The sequence below is a fragment of the Indicator indicator genome, chromosome 1, assembly GCF_027791375.1.
Source record: "Indicator indicator isolate 239-I01 chromosome 1, UM_Iind_1.1, whole genome shotgun sequence".
Classification (NCBI taxonomy): Eukaryota; Metazoa; Chordata; class Aves; order Piciformes; family Indicatoridae; genus Indicator; species Indicator indicator.
In genome coordinates this window covers 46515056-46535713 of record NC_072010.1, presented here as the reverse complement: position 1 = coordinate 46535713, position 20658 = coordinate 46515056, and the positions used below count along the sequence as shown (strand labels likewise).

The 20658-nt window shown below is 35.7% G+C and overlaps 1 protein-coding gene across 1 annotated transcript in view; it reads left to right on the top strand.

Annotated features, from left to right (window-relative positions):
* MYCBP2 (MYC binding protein 2) overlaps positions 1–20658 on the top strand; it is a 131760-nt gene that overhangs the window by 74343 nt on the left and 36759 nt on the right. The window contains exons 42-47 of the mRNA XM_054381668.1: positions 1721–1795; positions 3956–4180; positions 5094–5226; positions 8118–8243; positions 11451–11636; positions 19302–19403. Coding sequence (XP_054237643.1) covers positions 1721–1795; positions 3956–4180; positions 5094–5226; positions 8118–8243; positions 11451–11636; positions 19302–19403 — 847 coding nt within the window. The remainder of the gene's footprint in view (positions 1–1720; positions 1796–3955; positions 4181–5093; positions 5227–8117; positions 8244–11450; positions 11637–19301; positions 19404–20658) is intronic.

Below are 20658 nucleotides of genomic sequence, written 5' to 3'. Positions count from 1 at the left end.
CAAAGGAGAGCTTCTAGTTTAATCTTCTTGGTGTTGCTATACCAGCATGGACCCATTTCCCTGCTATTGGTTTCTTTTCTATGATTTATGCATATAGCTTTATAACATATAAAAATTGATCTTGGAAATGGTATTTAAATATTTTCAGTGTGGATAGTCCATGTTTTTCTGTACAATAGAAGTCCATTACAAAATTTGAGGTATTCTGCAAACAACTGTAATCAGTCAGTTAAACTATATTGGCTGCTTGTGAAATACATTCTCATTAGGTACGTGTAGGCTTTTTAATAGTTGTCTTAGTTTTATGTCAAATCAATAAACCTTTACTTTGCATGTCTTCTTAATACCTTTCCCAGTGCCACCCAACATCTCACTAGTGCAGTGTTAACTCTTTCAATTTTGAGTGGAGGTAATAGAGACTTGTTTGACAATTTTGCTGTTTTAGTCAAGATTGCAAATTGTTTCTATTACTGAGAGTTGATGTAAGCAGAAGTTTTGCAATGCTTCGCAAACAATGTAGCTAAATCATTTGCTTCTGGCATCAGACAGAATCATGGATTTGCTTACTTCCAATGTTTTAATGGTTTTTCAAGGAATGCAGAGGGAGCATGCCCAGTGTGGTCTGGACTTGTTTCTACTTAGAAGAATTAATTGCCTTTTCTTTAACTACTGTTAAATTTTAATGTTACTGCTGTCCAGGGATTTCATTGATTCCACTGTCAAGATGGGGACAGGAGATAAGATTTTGATAGCTCTGTTCATATATATATGAAATAGTTGCTTTATCAGCAGGATTCTGCCAAAAATAAATTCTTTTTAATACCACTGTAGATAGATTATTAATTCTTTGATTTGACAGGAACAGAGAAAATTTCTTTGAAATTAGTAGAAACCAGTTTATGCAGAAAAGATGGCTTCTTTTTCATATTCCCCAAGGATTAAAAAAATGCTGTCCTAGCTGTTCTGTGAGAGGAAAAAAATACACAGCAGTGCTCATTTCTATACTACAAGGTGATTGGTTATAAAACCAGTGAAGTCTCTCTGTCAAGATATTTAGTGTATGATAACTCAGAACAAATTAGTAAATGCATTTTATGTTCTATAAAAGTAATGAAATCTTGACAATCATTCTCCTTACAGCAGTCCGTGAAATTTTGGGCTTCTGGTAAAGAGTGTGAGTTTGATGTGCAAACTGGTAAAATCATTCTGTGCAAGTGAATTGCTTTCAACAATAGTGAGCTTAGCCTTTCTGCATCTTTTCACTTCTGACTTGATGACTAGAAGTCTACGCACAATTGTCTTGCAATACTTTTCTTTCAGAACAGCTGACCATCTTGCTGTAAAACTGGTTTGTGATGGGACCAACTACTGTTCCATTGTAACAGAAGTGTGGGATATTTCTGTGCACAGTCTCAAGCTTTATAAGAAATGTCTGGCTCTTAATTTCAGTAAATGGCATGACACACTACATCCATTTCAAACTTTTGACATACTAAACTGTTTTTGTTTAATGGATGATTTGCCATGGTGAGCAGTGAACTCAAGTGACTTGAACAGGAAAACAAAACTTTCCCCTTGTGCAAAACGTTCTACCAGTAAAATGTACTTGTGGAGAAAGTTTTTCTTTATAGTACCTTGAGCTTCTTCCTCCAGTGTTTCTTTGTTCCCATTTCTTTGTTGATGTATGTCTTTTTTTTTTTTTTTAAACTTTGTTGCTCAGAATGTCTTTAATGCTAGCCAAGGAGTAAGGGATTTGGACTTTTTTTCATGGACTTCCAAAGCTTTACCCCCTAAGGTGAGTTAAATGACAGGAACAGTGACACTTTATTTCATGTTTTCAGATTGCAGTTTGACTCAGCTTTACACTAAATATTTTTTGAAGTCTGTTTTATTTTGGTTATTTTTACAGGAAATAGCAGATTTGCATGGAATGCTGTATCTCATGTTTTCATTCAGAATGAGGAAAAAAACATTAGAGCTGGTTACTGAATTTTCATTATTTCCTCATTAGTGCTCTCCTTTTTTTGAGTGAACCAAATCAGAATTTCAGAGAGGTGGCCTAGTAACATAGTAAACTAAGTCTTCATTCTTTTTCATGTAAATGTACTAGTAAATTTTTTTCTGTTATTAGAGCATACATATTAAATTGCATCATCTAATAAGATGATATTTGTACAAGTAAAGCCACAAATAGTAAATACTCAGCCTGTTTTTAGTTGTTTTTTTTTATACAATTATAAGAATTAAGTACAGGTAAGCAGTTTAAGTTATCTGCAAAAGTACTTGTCTAAATCTCTTTGCAGCCCTGTAGTGATGCTGAGATTGTTGTTTTGGATTTGGTTTTTTGGGTTGTTTTTTTTTTTTAAAGATGATGGTTAGTGTTGTACATACTGGTTTGGAGGTTTAAAAATTTGGCTTTTCACTGAATTTGCTTCTCTGAAATAGCAAATTTCTGTATTATTATCTTGATCTAGACAATGCTTTAAACTGTCTTCAAAACAGAGATCGTACTTGTTGCCTCAAACCAGTTTACCTCAGCTTCATTAACTTGCTTTGAAAGTTACATATTTACAGATCTGCTTTTGTATTAAGGCTTCTTGGAAAGACTGCTGTATTGGTCTGGACATAGGGCACAGACTTCAATAACTAAAAGGTGAAAGTATGAGTATTATAGATCAGAGGAAACTGCATTAATTAAAAAGGAAATAACATAGGCAGCAGTTAGATTTCAAACTGCTAAAATATTTAACACAGTAAGAAGAGTACACTCCTGGAAGGTGGTGTTATAGGCAATTGTGGAGACAAAAAATATCAGCACATACAGAAGAAATTAAATTCATAGATAACAGATTCATAAATAACAAAGAACATAGGGTAGACCCTCTAACATCCATCATAAAAATATTTTAAATGGTGTTGGTGTGTAAGGGACAGATCACTAACAAGGATGATCTACTTCTGAAGAGCATCTCATGTTGTAGGTATTGCTGAACAATGGACTAGGTGAACCACTGGCTTCGTCCCGCAGAGCATTACTTAGCTCTTAACTTTCAAATGTTCTTTTTAAAGCACCTATGACTTGCCTTATAAGCATCATAGAGCTTGCACCTGCTTCTCATTTGCTTGCTTCTGATATAAATGTGCCTTACTTTTACTCCCAACGAGCATGTTTTGCTGTACTGTAGCCTTCAGCTATAGCCTTTCTAGTTCTGGCTGGCTGAAAAATCTGTGCTAATATTTCTCCTCTCTTAGTAATTACCAATTTTTTGTGGTGGGAAACTTAAAAAGTGCTTTCTTATTTCAGATTTGGGTATATATATTTCATATGTAATTGGTACCAGGTGAAATAAATTTGCAAACTATTTTTATTGTTGCAGCAAAATTAAGTATGCAGTAATATACACATATGCATTAAAGAATCTATTGTGTTGCTACTACTTTGTCATAATTTTACCTTTAATTCAGCAATGTGTTCTGGATGTGAAATCAAGAAAAGCATATCATTTGGAAAGAGATAATATTCAAAATTCCCTTTACATGGCCCTGGACTATTTCACATAGTTTCACAAACAGCAGCAGGAGGAATGAGTGTATATGCTGATAAATGTCAGTTTGAAGCAAGGCTTAGTGAAAGTGTTAAATAATTTGTCTCTCATGTAGATAAGAGATACACCTTTTATATGAATGCTTAACTTTATACCACTTTTGTTTGAAGAACAATATGAAGACATTTGAACTACTGCACAATTTACAAGTAGTTAGTCATTTATCATTGCACATGAAAATTAACAATGTTAACTAGTATCTCTTTTAGCTTTGAAATTTAGCTATGGTATTCTTGAAATAAGTATTTCTTATCTACAGAGTTCAAGGTATTATTAATAGGTATTATTAACAGAATTATCTATTCTGTTTTGTTTTGCCCCCCCCCCCCTTTTTTTTTTTAACTTCTCAGGACTCTAGGTCTAATACTGATGATTTTTTCAAAGACCTAAATTCACACTGCCCGCAGGAAGCAGTGGTGCAAGAACAAGATATGCCATTCCTTCGAGGTGGACCTGGAGTGTACAAGGTAGTGAAGACTGGCCCATCAGGTCACAACATCAGAAGCTGCCCTAACCTTAGAGGTATCCCAATTGGAATGTTAGTTCTGGGAAACAAAGTCAAAGCAGTGGGCGAGGTATGGATCCTTGTAGCTTCAGTTCATGTCTTCATAGATACCAGTATATAACAGTAGTAAACGCAACAAAGAGTCTGCCCCTGTACAGGTTTGCTTTTCCGACCCTCTCGATAAGTACTAACCTTTGAACTTGGTTTACATGATAAATACTAATGCTATTACAACTTTTGCCTTTTCGATGTGTGCTTTGATTGGAGTAATGTTAAAATTGTCCTGCAGTTACATATGCTGCCTTATATATTGCTTCTTACAGTATTCCTTCAAAATTATATTTCTTGTTCTACTATTTTGTCATATTCTTTGAAAGAGCCTTGTTTCATTGCAAAAAATGTTTTGATTCTTTTGACCTAACCAATTAACAAAATACTCTTTCTCTGTTTTGATTTTATTCATTGTTCAGTTTCTGAACTGTTGCTACTGTTCTCAGTTGTCTAGCTGTGGTGTTTTATGGTTAAGAAGGGCTTAAGGATGAAGTGTGTCATGCTATTTCCTAAATACAATGTCAGGAACAAAATTAGTACTCACACAAACTTCTCGTACAGAACTTGGTATTATAATTCTACTGTTGCAGCCACTAATAAAAAGGCCTGTTTTGGTGAATATCTCCTTGAAGTTTTATTTAGGCTTGTTTGGATGTTCTAAAGTTGTGGTGTTCGTTTTGCTTTTTCTGAACATAAACATGTCTACAATTTTTGGAAATACTCTGTAAATTTACCATAAATAGTTTTGGTACTTCAATCTGTCTCAGCCTGTGGCCTTAATTGAAGAAACTATTTTCTAACGTTTGCTTTGTAACACAAAGTTTGGAATGAGGTGGGTTTTTTTTCAGATACTATAATAAGTTTCTGAGTTGTTCTAATGAATTATCTGAAAAGCGACTAAATTACGCTCTTTTTTTGTGTGTGTGCATCAGGTGTCTAATTCAGAAGGTACATGGGTGCAAATGGATAAGAACAGCATGGTAGAGTTCTGTGAAAGTGATGAAGGCGAGGCATGGTCGTTAGCTAGAGACAGAGGTGGAAACCAGTACCTCCGACATGAAGATGGCAAGTTGTTTTGTTTTTAGTGTTGTAGGATTTTTTAATTATCTTAGAAAAAAAAATAAGCAATCTAAATAAAGCAGGAACTAAGTTTTAAACAGGTACACCATGAATTTACACTTTTTAATTTAAATTACTCAGACTTCGAAGATAAAGGTTCTTTAAATGTGTTTTTTTTATTTAAGAAAAAACAGCAGCAACAGAACTAAAACAAACACCAACAAACTAAAACACACACCAAAATATTTCCCTCTGTTTTCTTCAGTACCAGTTAAGGACCAGAATTTTAACCATGGGAATTTTAGCTATGGGAATACATTTTAGATAAATAATTGTGCATTTTTGTTAGCTTTCTTTGGTCTACTTTGTGTTGCTATGAAAATCAGAGCAGAATGAATTATTTACATTTTGATTTGAAGTTTAATTCTGGCACATAGCATCCTCTTAAAAACCTGTTAAGATGGGTTTTTTTTAAATGCAATATTTAAAATTAACATCAAATTAGTTAATTCTAGTTAGCAAAATGGGATTGTGTTCTCCTAAAATGCAGAATTTCTGTACTGATAATTCATGTTCAATTTGGGTAAGTCCTAGAAATAATGGACGAAAACCATGAAATGTCAGCACACAATTTTTTAATTGTTTTTCTCTCATCTGTAGTCATCCTTATTCTTGATCCTCCTCTAAACAGGCTTCCATTACTGATCTAAAATACTGTTTTCACCCATTTCCAGGTGGGTTTTGAAAGTCTCCAAAGAAGGAGGCTGCAAATACTCTCTGGGCAGCCTGTTCCAGTGCTCTGTGAACCTCACTGTAAAGAAGTTTCTCATTATGTTGAGGTGGAACTTCCTGTATTCCAGCTTACACCCATTGTTCCTTGTCCTGTTACTGGGCACCACCAATACAAGACTGTCACCTTCATCCTGACACCCACCTCTCAGATATTTATAAATATTAATAAGATCCCTTCTAAGCCTTCTTTTCTCCAAGCTAAACAGCCCCAGTTCTCTCAGTTTTTCTTCATAGGAGAGATGTTCAAGTCCCTTCATCATCCTCGTAGCTCCCTGTTGGACTCTCTCCAGTAAATCCCTGTGTCTCTTGACCTGGGGAGCCCAAAACTGGATACAGATTTAGAGTTGTTCATTACACTAACATTTTGGTAGGGTTCCCTGGAAGCTGATTTGTTTCAGCTGACTTCAAGACTTAATTTTTTCAATCAAGCCTTTTTTTTTTTTTTAATTCAATGTAAATTTCTGGTTGCTGAATAAACCAGGACGTTTTCAATTTATAATTTTCCTGCTCCATTTATGGGATTCAATCCATCCATCTTCAAGATGTCTTTATTAAAAACTGCTAGCTCAGCACTCATATTCTGCTTGAGATTTAAGGTAGAATTTTTTGTCAGCTTCCTATTTGCTCATTATAAGAGAATTATTTCCCACCAAGATACTTTAATAATTATCATCACATTACCATGTTAAAAAACATAATTCCTTGCTAATACATAAGTACTTCTTGCAGGCTGTTGCAGCTTGACTTCAAGGTATGAAACGTTTGTGAAGAAGAGTAATAACCAAGAGTTTTTCGTGAGATGTATATAATGGGGGGGGAAGTATTTACTTTGCACAGTATCTTTTTTTGAAGACAGAGATTCTCCATTTTTATCTGAAAATGTCAAGTTCCAATGTGCTCAAGGAGCACAAGTAGATTCTAGAAAGTATTTGTGAACTCAAACAGTATCTTACTGTTGAAAGCACATCTATTGAATAATACAGCTAACTTCTTCAGTAAATGTCAGGATGGGGTGCCAGTCTTCTTTCAGTAATGCCCAGCACCAGGACAAGAGGTAATGGACACAAACTTGAACATACAAATTTCCATCTAAGCATGCGGAGTTCATGAGTTTATGAGAGTTTATGACTTTTGGAGAAAGTGGCAGGCCACCCAGGATGACTATAGAGGTATGAGGAGGTTATGCAAGGTGAAAATTAGCAAGGCCAAAGCCCATCTAGAACTTAGGCTGGCTACTGTTATAAAAGACAATAAAAAAATGTTTCTATAAGTACACTAACAACATAAATGGAGGAGTGAGAAGAATCTCCATCCTTTATTTGATATAGGGGAGAACACAGTGACCAAGGATAAGAAAAATGCTGAGGTAGTTAATACCTTCTTTGCCTCAGTAAGACCAGTTGTTCTCTAAGTACCCAGCCTCCCTTCTTTATGTTGGGGGTAGAAGAGCACTGGAACAGGCTGCCCAGGGAGATGGTGGAGTCTCAGTCTCTCAAGTCATTCAAAACCCACCTGGACACCATCCTGTGGAGCCTGCTCTAGGTGGGGGTGTTGGACTGGATGATCTCCAGAGATGCCTTCCAACCCCTATCATTCTGTGATTTGCTATCCTAATGTGAGGTTGTTTTATTTTCCAGTAGAAATCTCTCTGAAGCTAATAAATTAGCTATTGTGGTATAGCCAGGATTAAAAGTGTATTGATTCTGAGTGTGCCACTCTGAGAACTCCTTTTGCCACCCTGCTTTGTAAAATAGCTGTAAGAATTGCTGTTCAAAGTAAACATTAAACAGTTTGGTGTTACTGAAAAACAAGCTGTCCAGCCTGTTCCTCAGTGGCTTATGACAGCAAAGATGGCAAGAGCTCTGTCCAATACAAAAACAGCCTGCATGGTATTGAGTCCTCCATCTTTATATTTTTAGAGCATGAACTGTCAAGAAGAGAGATGTACTTTTCTCTTTGAAGAAAACTAAGTAGACTGGAAGAGTGCTATATGTGGGGTTGGGGGGGGGAAAAACGCCAATCACTCCTTTGCCTTGTGACTCATCTTTCCGATGTTAAATCAGTTACTAAAGGTCTAATTCTGAAGTGATGTGTTCTTTTTACAGAGCAAGTCCTTCTAGATCAGAATGTTCAGACTCCTCCCCCAAGTCCTTTTTCAATACAAGCTTTCAGTAAGGGCACAAGCTGTAGTAATGGTCAAGGGTTTGATTACGGCCTTGGAAATAATAAAGGTATGTATATACACTCACATTTTTTTAAAAATACAGTATTTTTAACTTCATGCTTTTAGTACTCATTTCCTGTTCTTTTAGGCACCATCAGATGGTCTCCAAAAGGCATAAACACTAGTGCAATGAATTGCAAGGTGTTTTACAAAACTGCTTCTTTCTTTACTTTCGTTTTGCTCAGTCAAGTACTCTGTAAAGAGGTTCATCAAAGGTTTTGAAGTTACAGTTAAGACTTTCTATAGTGGTGGGCAAAAATCTGTAATCTAGAACTTAAAAATACATACTTCAAAACAAGATAGGAAACTTAATGGATTTAGAAAACATGTTTTAAAATTATCAGAAATATTTGTAAGCATTTCACACCTGTCTTGGCAGGGAGGCAAAAGATACCAGTTGAGGTTTAAGTTGTAAAACTGAAATTACCTTTCAGTCACAAGTACCAGTTACAAATGTTGGGAAATAACTAAAACCTTGTTAGTTTTGCTGATATGAAAGAGTTGCTTCTTTTAGACATGATTTACTTTGTTTTCAAAATATAAATATATTTAAGCCATCACAAACTCAAACTGCATGCCTTCTGTTCATTCATTGATTACATGTAGATAAGCTAATATAGAAGGGACTTTTGCCTCAATCCTTGAGAAGTACTACTGAAACACAGAGCCTTTGACATTCTACTCTTAAGATCACTGTATTCTGGCCATGCCACTACAAACATGGGCCTAAGGTGTGCTCTGTGGTTTTAACACCAGCATATATTTTTAGTGGTCTCCTAAAAAATGTGATTTAAGACTTTTTTTTTTAAAGGAGAAGAGTTGAGGGGGGAAAAAATTAGATGTTCTGATCTCCTATTTTCATAACATGAAATAGTTTTAGATATTACAGTGTTTTACTGCATAAAGTAGTAGTTCATACTTCTTCCTCTGCAGGAGAAGTTTCTGGACAAAAGCTGGAAAAGTTGGTTTCCTTTTGTTTTTCAAAGCCTTTTTTACAGAGCTACTTTTCCTAGTTCAGCCATATTCACTTCAAAGTAAGAGCTGAGTCATGGAAGTGTTCAAGATGCTCAGTGTGAGGCAGCTTACATCTCAATGTCATTTGTGTAATAGTGCAGAATTATTATCTGTTCTTTTTCTGCAGGAGCATACTAGGAAAATAATTTTTCCCTGTATTGTCCAGAGATAAAATATTGGAGATCAATATGATATATTACCAGGCATTCTGGTTTCTGAAGACAATGTGATTCTTTTTACTGTGTGCTGCCTTAAACAGTTTCTAAGTTACTTCTTTGGGATATTACAGTCAGAGAAAGTTTGGAAACTATTTTGGGCATTAAATTCCATGTAATTTTACGCATATTGTTCTTTCAATATACCCTCAAGCCGTGATGTTTAGTGTGAGTGTGCAACTCGGGTAAATGACTTCATTCATTCCATGTATTACAATTCCTTCTGAATTGCCCAAATGTGGAGAGTTGTTGGAAACTATATTGAAGTAATCTCTACTTTCCCAAAAAATAGAGTTCTTCAGCTATATCATTATTTTGTATACAGTATTTTTGCCTTTTCATGTCTAAAAAGGTTTGAGTTTTGAAGAAAATACAAAACTGGAGGGGAGTGAGTGTGATCTCTTATGGGAATTTCTGAATAAAGCAATTGTTTTGGAGGTGCTTGTGTGTTAAAAACTTCTGTAGGGACGGTATTAGTTTCAATGAAAATTCAGTCACCATCTATGAGCATTTCAAACTGCTGGTCAAATGTAAGTATTCCTGTGTAACAGGTCTGTGTTTACAATATTACTTGGCAAGGCAGAAGACATAACTCCCACAATCACTGTTTCGTTTAGCTGTATCTTTTCTGTTCTGATTCTGGCTTTCTACATTGCAGGCATGACTTTAATATTCCTTGTGAATGGCCCTACCCACCTCCATATTTAATTATTGTGGGCTAATGACTTTCAGCCTCTTCACAGATGTTTGTTTCTTTGAAATAGTTACTCATCTTAGGAAATAGAACTGATGTATTTAAGAATGATACTGGTTTGTCAAACGTCAGTTAGGAATAATTGCTGCCCAAGTAGCAATTTCAGTATATTTTGGGTATACTGCTTCCAAAACAGTGGAACAAATTCGTTTTATCAGTACCTGAGATTATTATTTAGATGTTCCAGCTATTTTCTGGTGGTTTTGTTCTCTCCTTCTGAAACCAAAATATCAAGAAAATAGTGGCAAAGTTTAATTTTTTATTTTTTAGGTAATACAGACTTCTATACATCCACCAGTCTTTCTGTAATTCTGTTAAAAGGCAATTAGTAATCAACAAAAAAGTCTTCTAAATTCATTGAGTTGTAAATACTGTATTAAGTGCTACTTTCTTCTACTAGGATTTCTAGAATGCTGTCAAAATTATATGAATTTCTGGAATAAAGTGATTGTTTTGCTTAGTGGTGGTTAAAACCTGAGATGCTCTCAAACTCTTGGTGTCTCCCAGTTTGTATTACTAAGTATACTTCAAGTTATAACATGGCGTGATAAACTCTGCCCTCTTACTCTAGGCTTCATGTATTTCTAATGCTCACATGGTCTTTTGAGAATTGGCATTCAGAAATTAAATCTATTGTTACCATGCCAGTTTTTTGAAGGACTTCATTTGCCTCACAGCATATGTATGTAGTCCTTCAGAAAACCATTTCCAGTTCCTAAGTGGTACTTCTTTTAAATTATTTTCAATCTGATCTTGAAAAGCATCATGACAGATATTTGCAAAACCAAGAAAATATTTACCAAAGCCTTGGCACAGAAATACACTTGCCAAAGCCTAAGTACGTGTTATCTTTCCCTTCTCATCAGTTGTTCCTAATCTTTTTCTGCATGTTTTGTTGCATGTGTGTATTATTGTAAATGCTAGGGATTTCTGGTGGTTGCTTTTGGGTTTGGTTTTGGTTTTTTCCTTTTGGCTGCTCTTCATTTTTTTTTTTTAGCAAGGCAAATATGTCTTTCTTTTGAAATGTATTAAATAATCGCAGTAAAACCCCTCTTAAACTTTTCAGTAATTTTACTGCTATGCATGAGGTGAGATTTTTATGTTCAGCCACAACCAGAGTTGTATGTGGCTAAATAAGATTTATTAACTTTTCTCTGTTATCATCATTTAAAATTTAACTGAGCACCATTTTACTCTGCCTTTCTGGAGAATGACAAGTAACAGGTTGTAGTTTTGACTGTTTTGCCTACTACAGGTGACCAACTGAGTGCCATACTGAATTCCATTCAGTCACGGCCAAATCTCCCAGCTCCTTCCATCTTTGATCAAGCTGCAAAACCTCCCTCTTCCCTAGTCCACAGTCCATTTGTGTTCGGACAGCCCCTTTCCTTCCAGCAGCCTCAGCCACCGCTTCAGAGTAAGTTTGTCAGCCTTACCTGCCTCATCAGTCTATCTGCAGCTTTGACATTCCTGTTCTCAGTTGCTTACCAGCTACTAATCATCCCTCACCCCACCTTTCTGGTTTTGTGTTAAGTTTTTCATGATTCAGAAGCATGTGAGGTAATGCTCCTAAAGAAGTATACTTGTTCAGCTTTAATTTCTGTATTGACAATATTTTGCTTTTGTATGTGTTCTGCAGTGTAGATAAGTCATGAAAGTGCGTTTCCTATATTGTATGCAACTCTTGAGTCTGCAAGTAAGGTACATGGTACAAAATGTTTGTATTTCTTTTAATATCAAAATTTGATTGCAACAAAGGCATTAAATTTTCTTACTTCCTAAATTCCTATTTTTGTCATCACACCTAACTTTTTAGGGTTGTAGCTTGACAGTGGGAATAATTTGGGACTTCATAAAAAAGGCTTTGGTAGACTTTTATTGAGTGCTCATAGAATTGGCATGGATGTGAAAATTTGCACCTAGAGGTGAATATATGTCACCTGATTACTGATGAGAGGACAGGAAACTCTTTAGCTTTTGATTAAGGAAAAATTGTATGACGTTACATAATTGTATGCATTTGTGACAGCAGATATTGCAGTATATTCTTCCTTGTATATGGCACAGGTATAGCAGGGGTCACAGTAATACTAGTCGTCTTCTGTCTCACATAAACTTTTCCCTCAGTTCTTTCTTGTAGGACCTTGTCAGTCAGTTCTCTGTGCAGTCCTGGATATGTCCAGCTCAGCTTATTGAAGTGGCAGTGAAGTTGTTCATGTGAGAATTAGATTAAAGTCTCTTAATTCACTTTCATAAAAACTATCAGAAATAATCTGACAATGATCTTCTGAATTTATGCTGGACTTAAACCAATGTCCTGAAAGCAGAATATTCCAAACCCTACTCAGATAAAACAACTATTGTCAGCCCCAGTGGCATCAGCACACTGTCACTGAGGTTGTGCCTATTGTATATTCCTTTCTATTATCATTTCTAGTTGTTGGCTCTTGTTCAGAGAAGTGAAGTCAGTTTCTCATTCACTTTCACATCAAAAATAACCCTAAATGTCTTACTTCAGATTTCAGGTGATTTGTCTTTTATCTTATAGTCCTGTGTTGTAGGAAACTTAAAACTGTCAACATTTTGTATTGGCTGCCTAGCAAGATATCTTGCTCAGTGGATTTGCCTGTCCAACAGATGTAGATAACCTGCATTCAGTAAGCTACATCCATACTTTCTATTTTAATAAGGATGCTTTATTCAGAGAAAGCCTTTTTTGTCATATAGGTTGTCTACTAAATAAAACAATAATGAAACTGGAAAAAATCATCAAGGTTTTGTCTGATACAAGATAGCAATCAATACAATTATTTGTCTTTCCAAGATGGGCAAAAATCATCAACCAGAACTAGTACACTATTTCACTAACAGTAATGTCACACAAGGACTTTATTCCAAACAATGTATTGCCTGATCTAAAATTTAATATATATAATGCGAATTATGCATAAATAAGATAAATATTCATGTTTTTATTTCACTTCTGAAATGCGAGAATTATATGGGGACAGAATTTCCCGTTTTAACTTCCATGGTTCTTTGCAAATTTGTTAATCATTCATTTACAAGTTCGTTCAAATTCAGAATATTGTCAGCAGGGTTGTAAGACTATGTTCGTGTACGTGTTCATTTAATAGTTAAGGAAGTTATGGAGTATTTAAAGCTGTCTAGATTAAGAATTCTATTTTAAGCATTTATTCTGCTATTACTATAGTTCTTGAAGCTTTACATTTTAGAAAGAAATGGATTAATTTTCAATGTGAGATTAATTAGAACAGCAAGGCATATATGCAATAATAATACTTTAAAAGGTTCTGGTTTGGGTTGAATTCCATTCTGTGTTTTCATCTGTACTAGAACTGTAACAGAAATTCTTCAAATGTGCAGTTTTCAGTCCTTGTTTCCAAAGCACTTTGTAGGCTTCTGTTGCCAAACATGTAATTAAAAATTAAATCCATTAAACGACATATCCCATAGCTCCGTATCAAATCGTGTAGATTTTTGCCCTAGACATAATTTTAGTTTCAGATTAGTGTTTGATAGTTTAGTTCCTCCCGCAGTCAAGTTAGATATAAAATTTTAAGTGAATGTTTGTAGTCAATAACTGCTACGTTAATAGTTGAAAACAGTTGTTTTGGGCTAGATTTCCAGTGCTGCAGAGCTTGTATACTTAATACAGTTGAAAGTCCACCTAAAGAGTTTCATCTGCCACTTATATTTTCTGTTTTTCCTTAGATGTCTGTTCTCTTGGGGGATATTTTGTTTGGAAGAATGATTCTGAGGAAATTAGGATCATGCTGAATATGCTTTAGAATTGCTTCCTAAATTTAGATTTTTAAAACAGGATGAAAAATGTTGCTTCGTTTATAAAAGATACTCAGTGCCAGTGACAGATTTTATTTTTTTATTTTTCTTTTAGAAGAGTTTGTAGTTAGCCATTCTGAGTAATAATTTCTGTGCTTGGGGTTTAGTTTGGTTTCCAAATTAATTTGAGGAAAAAAGGAATGGCTTTTCACAATGTTTTACCTTGCAGTAGAGTGTATGGTTATGGTAATGTTATGATTTCTAGATACAATGCTTAAAAAAAAATAGTGTCTCTGTTATTCTTTTCACATCATAAATCAGTAAACCGACAGGAGTCCTGTGTGTGTTTTGTCAAAGGATTTGTTACAAAAGGGATATTATGAAAAAGAAGTGGAACTGTGTTACTCATTTTTGTGTTATTTGCTAGAATTCTGTGAAGGGGAACTTGGGCTTTCCCACTCAATTACTTGGACTTTCACATTTGGTCACATAGCAGGAAAAAATCTGGAAGATCGTCAGGGTTTTGTCATGTATTTTAATTCCTTGTCAGTCTCTTACACCGCTAAAAATTTAAAAACAAACAAAAAATCCTGCAAACCTAGAATAGATGGTATAATCTATCTGAAATGCAGAAACAGCTGTATTGGATTGGAATTTTAGCAGGAACTTCATCCAGAAAGAACACAAGCTTATGTATTTTTCTTCCTTGATTATTTCACAAAAAATGGTCTGTAACTACTCTACCCTGCATCTCCTTGCTTCTGAGACATTTCTAAGATTATCACTTCCAGGTTTGCTCAGGACTGCAGCCTCCAATAGCTGATAGATTACTGCCAGCTGTTTGACCAGTTTGTCTCTGAACTCCATGAAGAGCACAGAAGACTCTCATTTATGCTGGAATTCTCTGTATAGGTGAAGTGTGGAAACCTAAGGGGTCAAGGAAGATCATATTTCTGAACCTTCAGCAGCGTGTGCTGGGTCATAAAACTCCTTAGATATAAGTCAGACACAGAACCTTGCCATGCTGTTTAGTATCAGTTATCAAAATTTCACAATTGGCTGTTGAACTTTGAACTTCGAGATGGAAGTGTGAGACCTTTCAGGTACCAAGGTTAGACCTCTATACTGTGTTTCATCACATCTGAGTTGCAATTGCAAATGTAATAATGGATTTTTAGTCTTTGGAACCCTCTTAGCCTCATTTGTCAAATCTGCCCTGCCTTTCTCTGCAGCCCTGTCAGCTCACTGAGCAGCTACACAGCAGAACTACTGCTTCCTGACTCATCTCAGTTCAGACAAACTGCAGTGCTGTTCAGTGTCTGTCAGGCTGCTTCATTTTCAATCTGTGCTGTGGAGATGCAATCTAGTGTGTGGTTGTAATAAAATGTATATTTATATAGTTTATATGTAATATTTTGGGCAATGGTATCTTCAGACACTGCCCTAATTTATTTACAAAATATATTTACAGGGTCTGTTACTTGGTTCTGAGTAATACATTCCACATATGAAGACAGTTAAACTATTTCAGCAAAAATCTGAGGATTTCTGGTACAGTGATTTACACTGGCAATAAAGGTGCTGCAATCTGTGGTTTCCCACAAAGGGGATTCTGTAGCAGATTAGCTGGGGACTCATGGCTTGCTCCTCTGTCCGGTATCTTCCCAGACAGTGTAACTGTAATTCAAGCGGCTCTTGGCTCAGAGGGGCATAAGGGGCCTCGCTTCTCTCATGCCCAGTTCACCATCTGGAGTTTTAATTTGGCTCAGAGAGGGATAAGGGGCCTCTCTCTTCTTCTGTTCTCTGTCACAAGGCTCTTGGAGTGTTGATTGCCTTGATTCAGGTGCAAGGCCCAGGTGTGGTTTGCCTGCTAGGTTAGGCTCTTCAGCTGCAATTTCAGCAGCATTTGGCTCTTACTTCTTTCTCAGTGAGAACAAGACAAATTGCCTACTATCTCAGCTGGTTTAAATACTGTCTGAAGACAATTAGTGCCCTTTGGTGTAACAGACAGAAATCTGATAGCTGAACTTGTAGGATGGGGCACATCCAAACATGGCCAGAGGCACACATAGTTCACAGGTGTGTTACAAGGTTAATCACACGTGCTACACATTTACTTGGACCATCTGAACCCCAGGAAATATCCAGGTTTGCACATTCACAAGTGCTTAACCCATTGTCTGGATTAGGGCGTGTTTTGAGGCTTGTCCCTTCAAGACAGTGGTCCCACCGTATATGATCAGCCTCTACCATTCCTGTCAGAAGTTCCTCAGTACCTGCTTTCAGTATTGTGCTACCACTTTCTTGGTGGTTTTATGCATTTCCTGTCTAGGTGCCAGTTACAGAGCAATTAGAACCACTGGTTTTGCTTGCAGTACTTACAGCTGCATTTCCTAACCCATGGAAGCGACACAAAATACCAGTATGCATATGGAGCACATCATCCTTCTTGGTAGTGTTTCAGTAAAATGAAAGGAGAGAATGTTCTCAACCAAGCACTCAGGTCTCTTCCTGTATTGTGCTGACATGGCTTCTCCTGCAAGGCAGCCAGAGGATTGGTTCAACTGTTTTTTCAGATGCTGCATATTGCCAGGGCATCATTCCTGAAAATTTGAGCTAATAAGTTAAATGGTTTCATGCCCTAGGCTTTACAGATTTGATAATTAGAGATAAGTACAAAGCATGAATTTGTCCATCTCTTGGGGACTAGTATGGCAAATTTTGTAGGAAGAGCACAAATTGTGTCCAACTTTGTTTTAGAAATAAAATTCAGTTTATCATATCTTCAAAACGTGTAGTTACAAAATACAAAATTACAGAATTATTTTTGTATACCCTTTCAACACATGAATCCTTTCAGTTAGTGAACTTATGTGGCTCAAGTGTTGGTGCTTCAAACCCTATCTTTAGATAAAGAGCCTTGGTAATGTTTTTCTAATGATGCTGCTTTTCAGTTTATGCTTTTTTTCACTCATTCCCCTACTACAACAGTATCTAATACTTTTCTCCTTTCTGATATTTAATATTCAAACATTTGTTGGCCTCAGAATATTTTCACACACATAAGAAAAAAAAAGTCTTTGCCCAACTGTCACTATGACAATTGGCATTTTAGGATGCCGAAAGACACATTTGATTGAAGCGCTTGAGGAAATTCAGCTAACAGCCATGTTGTGGCTTCCATGTCAATAACAGTGAGAGAAAGAAAAATGCGTTTTTTCTGAAGGGGCATCCATTCCTTAGGCAAAAGGGCAAAAATAGGTCAGTGCCTTCCTTCATCATCATGCAGAAAAGCAGTGGTGTTTCGGAAGGAACTTGAACTCCAGAAAAATGTTACCATTTTGGTCTAGAATTTGTTTTAAAAGGACTTATGTGAACCAGTTGGTGGTATGTCATGTCTCCCGGACTGGCTTACGAGTGCCTCCTCAGGAGGCAGGCATGGTTGTCAGAAAACTGCATCCTGCCATAGTAATTGAACTGCCTGTATGTCTCCATATTGTATAGCTTTTCAGGCTGGAACTATTTTTGTTTGAGGAAAATGTTACTAGAGTCTCACATTCAAGTGCATTTGAGACAGACCCTGCCTACCTTCTATTTTACATCTTTATAGTCTTTGAGGGTGATTGAAAATGAATCCAGGAATCCTGACCCAAAAGCTGATACCTGCTACGTTCTTTGTAAAGCAGTAAGGAGATTGTGGGGAAACTCATCCTGTTTGGCCCACATTCTCCTTGAAATGATTGAGCAGTAGTAGCACATTGTCAGTGTAAACTAGAATACAGTATTACAAAATGCATATCTCAGGAACAGTAATCTCAGACCTAGAATAAAGCTTAAATGTGCAGTCATGAAAATGGATTTAGTAAAGATTTAAATTTTGTTATTCATACAGTGAAATGCTAATGATTGCCTCTACTGCTGCTTTTATGCTCCTCGTGGCTTTCTACATTTTATCTTTAAAAGTCAGTGGAGAGACATCCTGTTACTCAGGAGCTATAAAGTTCATACTGCATTTCTTCAGGTCATTCGTAGGCATCAAGTAGGTAATACTGTTCTTAAATCTGTGCTGACACTGGATTGAGAAAATAGGGATTGTTTTCTTGTTTTCAGAAATTAAATTCTTCAATGAGGTAGTGTTCACATGTTTTTAAGAGTGAAAAAGTAGGGTTTATAGAACTACAGCTCATTATATAAGATAGGGGGTTTAGTATATTTATGTGTATAGGTTAGTAGGTGTAGCACCAGGCAAAAAGTTGCCTTAAGCAGTGCAGGAATTAAATTCACTTATTTTCAATACACTTAGCTTACTCCATTTGTACAAGAGAGTCTCTAAAACAGAACATCTTCTGACATACAAGGGTTTTTTTTAAATTATTAGTGCAGTAAGAATTGTACTTAGTTGTTTTTTTTTTTTTTCCCTAAAGGAAGGAATAGGCATTGCAATTAGAATTAATACCAGTGTTATAGGAAAGTAAAATGATAGACTTGAAACTAAAAGTCTGCTGTTACTCCACTCCAAGTTTCATTTGGAGTTGTACCTCTTAACAGATTTGGTGCCAGTAAACTCTCTACTGAAATTGTCTTGGATTACAAGAGAATTTAATTTGGGGGTTTTAAAGGTAAATTTATTTTTAAGGGTATATATATAGATTTGTTTTCATGTCTATACTATTTAACAGAAACTTTTCTACTGTTAGTTATATCTCTTGTTAGTATTGAGAAACTACAGTTTCTATTATATATGTGAAGTTCTTCAAAGCAATACATTGAGGTGCATTCAGATTTGAAAACAGATAGCTTTGATTGAGTGTGTATATATGTATTTATATATTTATTTATTCTTCCAGCAATTACTGAGGCATTCCATCACAAGCATCTGAATGGTCTCTGATTTTCTCAAAAGAATGTGAGAATTGGTTATACTGCCATTTTAAATAATTCATCTCTGAATTTACAGGTCAAAAGTTCACATTTCAAACCAGAGTTCAGCTAAACTAGATAGTGCTGGGGTTTATTGTAAACCTTAAATCTCACTGGCTAGTCTACATGCAGTACATTTTTAATCCTAGAAACTAATACTGAAACCACAGAGCTGAAATTTACATCAGGGTAAACATTTTGAAGTACTATTTGGCATTTAAAACTAATGTAGGAGTCTAAGCAATGAATTCAGAATACTTATCAAAGGAGATGGATATCATTTGAAATGCTTATTTTTGTCTTAACTGCTTTTTCCATTGAATCTGTGCTGCTTCTGTGCAACTGTTTCCTACTGTAGAATCTCCATCCTGCTGCCTTGCTTCTCGTGAGCGTATTTACAAAACTAGTGATGTAGCTGGGCCTGCCTCTGCTATTTCATCTCTCTCTCACAAACTGAAGGGTGGGTATGCATGCCAACATAGCAAGGTTATTTAGATTTTACATTCAAAATGTTTTGGTTATTTTCTTCCTTCCATTCATTTTCATTCCATTCACTGCTTAAAATACTGATTCAAAAGTAGTAAACATTCAGGTTTGGTATTTGGAAGCTCTTTTGATATAACAATTCATTGTTGCCTTCTCAAATTGCAACAGCTTCATGATAAGGTGATCTAGCCATCTCTTGCTGCTTTGTAAACAGAAAGGTGGCTGTTAATCTAATGTAGTAACACCTGTTTTCAAACAATAGACAAAGTAAATATGGAAGAAGAAAGGTGGGGAACAATATATATAGGGGTTTCTGTGTATTACCTGTTTAAAAAAAAAATTTTGCTACGTGAAAACACTATTTTTCATTTTAGGTGGGTTTTTTTTTTTTGTGCATGCTGATAGTGTAGAATGCTAATTAGGATAATTTACTTGCATATGTGAATGCAATCTTTTTTTTTTCTTTAAACCTTTTTATTATTGCTGGAAGCTGCTGTTAAGCTATGCCTTTCATAAGCAGATTTGTTCTGGAATGTCTTCTTGCTTGATATTCCCTAGTCATGCATATACTTTGAATTTCATGCATTGCTGAATGTTTTACAGTGTTTCATGTCCTCTAAGGCTATTGTTGTCTTTTCACTATTTTTTTCCTTTACAAGGAATTCTGTAAATGACTCAATCTGGAGTGTTTTCTCAACTGGAAAACCTTAAATTCATATTTTTATTTGTGTCTGGGAAAAACTTTTATAAATTATAATTTACAGTTCTGAATTCATGTGTCCCAAAGCAGACATCTCAAAATAGCTCATCGGTAGAACTGTAGTGAATAACTGAGCTGGCATAAACAAAATGCTTGGACTTATTTAAGAAACTTTTTATTTATTTATTTATTTATTTTAGCAAGAACAATCAGTTTATAAACCATGTTGTTCCATGTTCTTTCTTTCCTTCCTCTTCCCTCCCACGCTTCCCACCATGCCCTGCCTGCCACCCCCTCTCTAATAAAAATTGTACAACTCACTTGGAAAAAAAAAGGACAGATTGGACTCTCAGAATTTATTGTGATGATGTTTGGGATGTTCACATTATAGTCTACTGTTTCTTTGGCATATTGTTCCTGAACATAGGAAACTCATATGTTTCTTCCTGAACTTCAAACTCATATGTTATGATACAGATATCCTTAACTTCCTCCTGTTGCTGTTTGCTTTTTAAAAAGCTCCTTAAAT